The sequence below is a fragment of the Pleurodeles waltl genome, chromosome 5 (assembly GCF_031143425.1).
Source record: "Pleurodeles waltl isolate 20211129_DDA chromosome 5, aPleWal1.hap1.20221129, whole genome shotgun sequence".
Lineage (NCBI taxonomy): Eukaryota > Metazoa > Chordata > Amphibia > Caudata > Salamandridae > Pleurodeles > Pleurodeles waltl.
The window spans coordinates 465,598,588-465,608,757 of record NC_090444.1 but is presented as its reverse complement, the minus strand read 5'-3'; the positions used below and the strand labels follow the sequence as shown (position 1 = coordinate 465,608,757).

At 45.5% G+C, this 10,170-nt stretch overlaps 1 protein-coding gene across 1 annotated transcript in view; it reads left to right on the top strand.

Moving 5' to 3' along the window:
* The first annotated feature begins 1,342 nt into the window (after positions 1-1,342).
* The window catches only part of PPP3R1 (protein phosphatase 3 regulatory subunit B, alpha), a 311,110-nt gene continuing 302,282 nt past the window's right edge, over positions 1,343-10,170 (top strand). The window contains exon 1 of the mRNA XM_069234278.1: positions 1,343-1,669. Within this exon, the coding sequence (XP_069090379.1) occupies positions 1,445-1,669 (225 nt within the window). The 5' untranslated portion in view covers positions 1,343-1,444. The remainder of the gene's footprint in view (positions 1,670-10,170) is intronic.

Here is a 10,170-nt window from a genome sequence, read left to right as displayed (position 1 = left end):
TATATACTTTTCACTTGCCTCTATGTTTTGAGCAGTAACCATTGAGAAAAACAAACCTATCCTCTGTGTCCATAATAGAACTGCAAATTCTTGATACGATAGCTAGAAAACTTGTATTATGTATCATGTTCTGACAGGTACATAGGGGGTCATTCTGACCCTGGCGGTCCATGACCGCCATGGCGGAGGGCGGTGGAAGCACCGCCAACAGGCTGGCGGTGCTTCCTGGGCGATTCTGACCGCGGCGGTAAAGCCGCGGTCAGAAAAGGGGAGCCGGCGGTTTCCCGCTGGCCCAGGGTATCCGCCATGGCGGCGCTGCTTGCAGCACCGCCATGGGGATTCCGACCGCCTTCCCGCCAGCCTGACACCGCCAGAACCAGGATGGTGGGAACGGGTGCCGTGGGTCCCCTGGGGGCCCCTGCACCGCCCATGCCACTGGCATGGGCAGTGCAGGGGCCCCCTAACAGGGCCCCACAAAGATTTTCACTGTCTGCTTTGCAGACAGTGAAAATCGCGACGGGTGCCACTGCACCCGTCGCACCCCTGCAACTCCGCCGGCTCCATTCCGAGCCGGCTTCATTGTTGATGGGGCTTTCCCGCTGGGCCGGCCGGCGGTCTTCTGGCGGTCGCCCGCCGGCCCCGCGGGAAAGCCAGAATGGCCGCTGCGGTCTTTCGGCGGGAACCGCTTGGCGGGCGGCGACCGCCGTGGTCAGAATTACCGCCATAATGTCTATTTTTCAACATTATACATCTCTAAGTTCATGATGTAGAGGCCACAAAGTAAGAAATGATGTTTTTAGTGTGGGACAAGAAATGCTTTTTCAAACCATACACCAGTTGTAAGGGGTTAAAGGACAGCGCGAGTGGTAAGCATGCATAAACGCGATTCAGGCTGGAGACTCCCGATTTTTTTAAGCCAAAAAAGGTTTTATTTGTCTCTCTCTCGCCTAATACTGCCTTTACTTCTATAGAATTGAACGGGGAAAATACCTACTCCTTGCTATTTTTTTTAAATCTCACACTTTTGCTATTCTAAAACGTTGGCATGTATGGGAGAGACATGCGTATACCCATCAACAACATACCAGCAGGGAGACCCTTAAAACCGATCCTATTTAGGCCCCAAGATGACACATGAGAGACCGCACACTCGAATCTTCACGTCAGGTGACTGCGTTCAAAACGAGATAGACGGCCACCAACCACAAATTGCATAACTGCTCTCCTGCAGATAAATGGATTTGCGCTAAATCTACTATGTCTTTTTCCTGCGTCGATCGCTCCTAAAGGCCTCCGATGAAGCAAGTCCCTTTTCCATGTCTTTGCTTCCAAGAGCCGTTCTCTCTGGCGGCCGCGTGACGCAGGGTGTTTACCTCAGCACGCAATGAAGGATCCCCGGGCGCACGTATGCAAATGAGCTGTCAGCGCCTCCACGGTGCCCCGGATGCTGGTGTCGCAGCCCGACCCCTCCCCCTGTCTCCGGCTCCCCTCCCCCTCTGCTGCCGTCTTCCAGTCGTGGGTCAGGAGCAGCGCTAGCCACTGCGGCAGGAGTCCTCGTCATAGGATCGAGAGCGGTGCACGGAGTCCTAGCAGTCCGTCACCGGCAGCCCCTCCCATATCGCCGTCCGCAGCCCGGGGAGCACAGCGCCCGACACACCGCGGCATCATGGTAAGAAGACGGGGAGGCCCTGAGGAGGAGGCCGAGGGCCTTGGAGAGAGAGGCAGGTGTACCAGGGTGTTGCTGCAACGAGTGGTGGTTTCTCCTGCACCCTTTTCCTAAAGAAGCGCCTCCCTGCCCGACACTGTACACACAGATCTACTTGATACAATATGTGCGCAGGGTGGGGAGGGGTGGTTAAAAGGCAGTGTTGCTGCAGTAATGGAGGCGGGTCAGTTTTCCTGCGCCGCTCCCCGGACGGGTTCGTGTACTCACCGTAGAGGTGGGGGGTGGTCCGCTGCTCCACTCAGGTGTGGAGGAGGGGTTGGATGAAGGCTTAAGGGCCTCCTGTTCTCCACAGGGAATGCGGCTGTATATATTTTCTCGCATGGCTTGTACAGTGAATAAGATATATGCTTACGTACTTAATTTTCGCGTTGTTTCGTACGATCTATTTATATGCGTCAATTTTGGTCCGTATACCTAGCCCCAGAAGTCCAGTTATGTTGAGGATAGCTGTGTGTTGTCTTCCTTATATGACATGTCGAGGGCGATGGGGCGGGGTGAATATGCTTGTGTCATGCTCAAGACGGCAAAGCATGTAAAAGTGCTACTCGCTATTGGAAGGTGGGCTTATACTTAACATTCTCAGTCACGTCCGATTTGAGGGACGTGAGTCCTCGATATACCATGGGTATTTAAGCTACATCTCAGCCATCCGTGCTCATGGGATATCTGTTCGCCCACTCTCTTGTTTGTGGGGATATGGCGTGTTTATATCGTGGTAGGGGAGATTACATCCTGTGTAGGGTGTTGTTTAAAGATAATCATAGTCCTGCGTGCTGAAGTTTACAGGAATACGCGATCTCCTCCATCCACCCTTGCTGTCAGCCCGAAAGCGACTGCATTAAAAATGTGTTTTCCTGCCATGTTGGGGGAAGTGCCTTTCCCTTCTGCCCATGCGGTACGGTATGAACGTGCCCCATCATTCTCTCTAAACATTGGGTGAATGTGTTCACCCTTAACCCCCGGACATGCTCATGGTGAAAGATAAATGTGGCCCCCTGGCGTTTTCTCTGGATCATCGGTTGTTTATCTGTTATGCTGATCGGCTGTTTATCTGCACTTGCGCAGGGTGTTGCAGCTGTGTGTTCCTCACCTTTCAGTGTTATGAGAATGTATATTATGTTGGCATACCCATTGTGATGGAGATGTGCGTGCTTCTTACAGACAAGCTCATAGTGTGGTCTGCTGATGATGTTGTGAAGGATATGCTGTCCGATTATGGATTGGCACACGAGTCGGTAAATCCAATTTCTTCCTTTAAAGCTCAGAGGAATCTGGGCGTCTGTCTTATCTTGACATGAGCAGGTGATGGGTGTGTGTCACGTTCCGCTGTTCTCGTAGCTATGGGTAGGTATGGGCTTGTCCGTTTTTTTGTGGTTTGGGGGTATATGCCCACTTTCCTGGCATACTCGGTCTGGCGGGCATGCATGTCCTGTGACCAGTTGTGCTCATGTAATGGAAATTGCGTATTTACGTCTCTCCTGCAGTCTGTTTTCTATTGTGTACTTTGTCCACGCATGCTTAATGGGTTAGGGATGTATGCATTCTCGAAACCGTCTTGGTAGGTTACATGAATTTCGTTTCTAAACCAGCCTATCTAGAAATGGTAACATACTGTCCTTTCTTATATTTTTATCTTCTAATGTGTTTCCGAAATGCCGCTTTTACTTCGTTTCCAGCCATGTGTATATCCGTAAATCAGCTACGCATGTGCCCCTGACTTGGGATTTGTGGGCCGTTCAGGGAAATCTGTTTACAATAATATTCCCTGACGAACGCCTTCCGAGTACATCATAAACTCAAAACATGATACGAAAGCGCTGCACACAGAGGTCGATTTTAGCTAAGCCCAAACCGGTTAGTGATAAACATAAATTCTCCGCAGCAACATTCCTCATACATTGATTGCCTCTTCGATTTATGTTTATCGATTGCCTTGCTGGGCTCTGGGAGGAGAGGCTTGATTAGCACTGTTTGGGCACACAATAAGCCCAGTAATGGAATTACAATTCTACATGTGACGTCTCCAAGTTTAAGTGGGGAATCCAGTAGGTTATTCAGAACGCATAAAATATGCTGTCAGTTTATATACTCACATCAGAATATGCCTTGATATGCATTTCTATTAAGATCTTCTTATGTAACATGTTGCTTCAGTGCCGAACAATGTAAGGAAAAGGGCTTTTAAGAATGTGTCTATTTCACCGTGTGAAGCTTGACATGTTGTGGCAAGTGGACCCAGCCCTAAACGCCGCTGAAACATTCATTTTATGGGCATGGAATCTGATAGTAACAGACTGCTTAAAAGTCTAAGGAATGTCTGTGGACTGGGGGTAATTTCACTAACGTGCTGTGAGGTTTGTAATCCTTTTTGTAGATTGTTCACCTGTTTACTTCAGCAAGCAAGATAATTTTCATTTCCCAAATGAGTCTCGAGGTAAACTTTCCCATGGGAATTCACTGCAGAACATGAAGTAATTTTTTTTTTTTCTCTTTCAATTGTTTGCAAAGTAAGAGCCATTTCTAGCACCTGCTTCCATTGAATTGACTACATTGTAGAAAATATTACTCTGGCTGCAGGATCAGAATTTGTCTTAAATTTGAGTTAGCATTATGTTTCAAGATTTTCTTCGTGTTGTGATTTTACTTTCGTATACATTTTAGGCACTAGCCTTTAAAATGCTTTGCTTGTGTGAAAACGCCAACCTAATTATTTTTAACTCTTTATTCGTTTCTTTGGCGGTTTGCATAACTGATGCAACACCCACAGTGTTTAACTCTAGCATATGCAAATGAATCCCCTGTAGAAGCATCATAAGTCTTTTGATTTGTATACTTTTTCTGGACATGACCGCTCTCTTATCCTTCATATTGTCTGTTTGTAGACAGCCCAGAGCTTCTTTCTGTATAGTTGTCAGTGAATAGCTCCTAGAGTCCAGTTTATACAAAATCTTCAAACGAAGACCCGAGTATGTGGTAGGATACGACTACTTTGTGATTAAAGGCTAGAATAACTTTTCTTTGAACAAGCTGCTGAATGAAATATTTGGTATGTGTTTCTTCACTGGTTTACACAGTGCCATCTGTTAATAATCTTAATGCTTGCTGGGGTGATTCTTGAGTTGCCCTTAGAACATATGATTAGGCCTTCATATCATTCATAACAGTTACCTCTGTTGTGGTGATTTTACACTTAATTGTATTCACATTCATTAAATATTGTTTGCAGAGCTTTGTAAATTGGCTTGTTAAGCCGATTCTTCCGTAGAAAGGTCCAGCAGAGAGGAACGATGACAGCTACTGCATATAGTTTTTCTAAATTAAATGGTATGCTGTTTTCATATTGCTTTGATTCAATCGCAAAGGAAATAACACCAGTATTGCTTTGCATTCTACCCGGGCTATTGACATTCTGGTTCTTTTCACTTGAAAAGTGATTGTGCCAAGAAAAGCAAAACAAAAACGGCAAATATTAGGTTCAACACTGAAAGATATCCACGCGCACTGAAATTAAGAAAGGTTCGAAACTGTGTTAAACCTTTGTTTCTATTTTTTTTTTTTTTTAAAGCAACTGGAAGAGCCGGGTTTCTTTCATCCTTCTTTCAGGTTTCTCCAGACTGATTAGACAGTTGCCTGTTTCTTTAACCAGAAGGCAGCTGCTCTCTGGTCACTGATTAATGATTGTGCTAGAAGCAATATTGCTCCGCTCTTAAATATGGCTTCTTGTCGACAAGCAGTTGCTGGCTTGTCTGTGTCCACAGCCCCAGCGTCGCCGAGCTTCATTTTTGCAGGCGGGAAATCACTGAGTGAATGGGTGACAAAATATTAATATAGGAAAAAGTGCATTTTAGTCACTGGCTTTAGTGGAGCTCCATGCCGTGTGCTCTACGGCCAGCAGTGATTGGATCTTTCCTTTATTCCTCCAACGTTGTCAAAAATATTGGGCCAAAACCTGAATGGGGCTCCAAATGGTCTGTTGAATTTGAATATTAGTAGCCACTTGCACATTTGAAATGTGAAAATTGCATGAAATCTTGCCCTTTCACACAGCCAAATGATAACAATCAGTGGTATCTGCCTTAGTCGGCTTCTGACTTTATTATTATATTTGATTTAATGTGGACCTAATCAATTTTCACCTTATAGCTTTTATGTTCTGCAATTTGAGGTGACCAAAATGGATGCACATATCAACTACCTCTGGCAGGTTCACTAGCCCCCTTATGCCTGATTCTCGTTTTAAGGTTCTTTCTTCAGTCTATCACTCATTGTATGGGAGATCACCTGAATTTCTTCCGTCCCACTGAAGCAGATGTGCCCACAGTATGCCCCTGCACTCTTTATTCTCAATATTACTTTGAGTTTAATCATGAAATAGAACACCATAAACACACAAACCAAAATGCCATCACTATGAACGTTAACACAAAATGGAGTAGGCCTCTGCAATCCTACCTTCCATTTCCCTCACCAGTCCTGGAGTGTTTTGGAATACAATGAGAAACAATTCAACTGAACTTAAATCATCCGAATCACCATTGTTTGACATATTGTATGGGGGTGGAGTGGGGAAAGGCACAATCTTTCCCCTCCTAATATATTTGGTACTAGGCACTCTGCTCCATTCACAGTATCTTTCTACTTACAAGTAACATCTTTAGTTCTTGTCTCTATTTCAGGTTCCCATTGTTAACCTTTCGAAGAATGTCAAAAGTGTTATTTGCAGATTGCAGCACTTCAAATGTTTCACCAGCAGTTTCCATATAGTACTCAATGTATCCCTACTCCTCACATCATATGTGATTATTTCCATAGCCAATACATTCGTAATCTCCTCTACCAGTCATTATCAGAGAAGGTTGTGCCCTTTTAACCTGGTGTGCATGTTTTTTTTGTTTAGCAGTTAGTAATTTGATACTCAAAACAGCAGTTTTTTTTTTTTCTTTTTTTTTTTTCTGCCCTCACTTTTAAAAATAAACAGGGGAGATAACTAACAACGGAGTCAGTAATAAAACCTATTGATTAGGCTGTCGGAGCCCTGTGCTTTTTGATCATGAGGACCCCTTATAATGCTTTCCACCTTCTCTGCTTTGAACTTCTGTTCTAGATCGTTCCGCTGCAGGTGTCTGAATTTAGGTAGGTTAAAGTCTTGAAATAGTCATTTCTTAACACAGTCAGCTCTTATATAACAGAAGTACTCGATAAATGCTTTCCCTTCCCCCTCTGACAATGTTGACGTGGCTTCTGTGCTTGCTAAAATATTGGAAATCCATGAATTCTGCTTAGTGATCCTAAGCCTGGAGGCCATTTTGCATAGAATTGTTGATTGATATTAAAAGTGCCTTTCCTAATATCTCTTGGCATAAGTTAATTTGGCCTTTTACCATCACAACCTCCTTGCTTTAAGTGAGCCCCTATCTATCTGCGTTGTCAGATTTGAGATTCACCACTATGAGTACCAGGAACTTGACTGTGAGTATGGCCTTTAAAGGCTCCCGTGGCATATCCTGGGTTATCTTATCTGCCTCGTTTATCATAAAGTACTCATCTGTCTGATTGACATATTCTATTTCATCTAGCCTATCTTTTAATAAAGAGGCATTACAATTCCCTTCCTTTATTTTTCCCAAAATTACGATCCTAATTCACTGGGGCATGGCTTGAGTAGTAATAAGACTTATATCTACCCGACCCATTAGAGCTAGCAGATCACCACTGCTTCACATCATGTCACTTCTAGAATTCGTGTGGTGGCTATGTAGGGAAAATATATGTAGAGTGTGTCATGCCATTAGTTGTGTATGTATCCTGTGGGTACCTGATTTACATTTATTTCTGTGACGGTGTTAGAGTCTCACACACATACAATTTCTTCTTCCATGATTGAATGAATGCGACCAGCAGCTTAGTTAAATATGTCTCTTGTTCTGTATTGAGGGCACATGGTTTTACCAACGTTCACCTTAGACCCTCGTGTTCCCCTATAAGCGTGAAGTACTATCTAGCCCATCCATTTTTACTCCATAAATCTCAACATTTAAATCCTTACGAATGGAGACCATCAATCTGCTCACCTTTTCGTTGGCCATCGCTTTAATGTTCGACAGGATACCTTTTTATGATTCATCAGTTTACAATTTTAAGATAAATCTGGGGTTTGAGTTTGTTGGAAGCCTTATTTAATGCCTTTTAATTGGAGAATTTAGGTTCCTTACATTCCAGGGTTTTGACAGTTCACTATCTCTTGCACTCTGTTAGGCTCCCCTTGCATTATATCCTCTTCTTCAAGCCATTCAGCTTCTTCAGCATCATCAGTTATCCCCCTGGTGGGAGGAGATATCCCCTCTCCTCCTGAACCTATCCCCATCAAGCCTGTACGCACACAACATGACAGACAAATAGAAGAGGCAGAGCATGTTTTGGGCAAGGTGAGCAGGATGGTAACCCTTCCTGTACTAGTCTTCAAGGAAAGTGGAGACGGCAGAGAGTGAGATTGGGGGCCCTGTCCTTGATGTGTGTAAGAGGTCAAACGAGTGAGGGGGGGAATTGTGAGGGTTATCCCAAGAGAAAGACACCGGAGAGCAGTTTGAGACGTACATGAGGGCACCCAAAGGGATATGATGAAGGCAGATGATATAGGTTTTTAGGCGTTTTATGAAGCAACATTTGTATACAAAGAAGGTAAATGATAAAAAACAAAGTTACAACATTCAAGCCAGCAGGCTCAATATGTTTTTTTAAAAGTTTGTTTAAAAGAGACGGGGCTTAGGAGGAACTGATCTCGTCAGAGACTTAGTTCTTCTCCCAGGCTGTACCCCAGAAAAAGCTTGTTCTCTAAATGTTTTAGTCCAGGTCTTAAGAATAACTGGCAAAATGGGCCAAGAGATCAAAGGTGTGTTGCTAGAAATTAATTCTTTTGTTATTTGGTGGCCAATGAAGATGTTCAGGAATGGGAGATATGTGAGCTTGTCTGGGGCTACTGTTGATGAGATGATTGGGTGTATTTGGACTAACTGCAAGCGCTTAGAGATTGTCTGGGAGCCCCAGCCAGTGCCAGGACTGTTGATGTCTGTAGGAAAGCGCCCCTTTTTGGCATGGTTACCCCTCACTTTTTGCTTGATACTGATGCTGACTTGGCTGAGAGTGCTGGGATCCTGCCAACAAAGCCCCAGCACCAGGGTTATTTCCCTAAACTGTACCATTGTTTCCACAATTGGCACACCCCTGGCACACAGTTAAGTCCCTTGTAAGAGGCACCAGTGGTGCCAAGGGCTCTGTGACCAGGGAGGGCCCCTGCAGGCTGCAGCATGTATTGTGCCACCCTAACAGACCCCTCACCAAGCACATGCACACTGCCATTGCAGATTCTGTGTGCTGATGGGGAAGAAAAGGTAAAGTCGACATACCATCTCTCTCGGGGTGTCATGCCCACCAACCACTGCCTGTGGTATAGGTAAGTCACCACTCTAGCAGGCCGTGCAGCCCTAAGGCAGGGTGCACCATACCACAGGTGAGGGCATAGCTGCATGAGCATTATGCCCCTATAGAGTCTAAGTCCATTCTTAGACATTGTAAGTGCAATGTGGCCATATTAAGTACACAGGCTGGGAGTTTGTCATTACGAACTCCACAGCTCTATGATGGCTCCACTGAAGGCTGGGAAGTTTGATATCAAACTTCTCAGTACAATAAACCAACACTAATACCAGTGTTGGATTTACTGGACAGTGCACCCGGAGGGCATCTGAGAGATGCCTCCTGTATTTTAACCAACTTTGGTGTAAGGCTGATCAGTCTGTGCCAGCCTGCCACTAAAAGACAAGTTTCTGACCCCATGGGGTGAGAGCCTTTGTGTTCTCTGGAGTCCGAAACAAAGCCTGCTGTGGGTGCAGGTGCTTCACACCTCCTCAACCCCCCGCAGGAACAGCAACACTTGGCATTTGAGCTTCAAAGTCTCAGGCCTCCTATTAGAGTGTCACAGGGCACTCCAACAAGTGGAGATGCCTGCCCCTGGATGAGGCCCCCTTTTGGCAGCAAGTCTGGCGGTAAAATTAGGAAAAACAGGGAGGAGTGACCACTCCAGCTAGGCCCACCCCTGAGTGTGTCTAGAGCTGAAGTGATCCCCTCCCTGCAAAGACCCCCATCTTGGTTTGGAGGACTGGGACCAGTAAGGTTAGGAATGTGCCCCTTTCCCCAAAAGGAGTGGGTACAGGAAGGATGTAGCCACCCTCAGGAACAGTAGCCACTAAATACTGCCCTCTGACCCCTGTATTGGCCCTACACCTAGGATTTAAGGGCACACTTGAACCTAGCTCACCAGATTCTTGGCGACCTCAAGAAAAGAAAAAGCAAGAAGGTCTGCTAGGCTGACCCCAGCAGAGAAGACTCCAGAGACCAACTGACTGGCCCCAGCCCTACCGGCCTGTCTGCAGCTTCAGAAGCCTCGA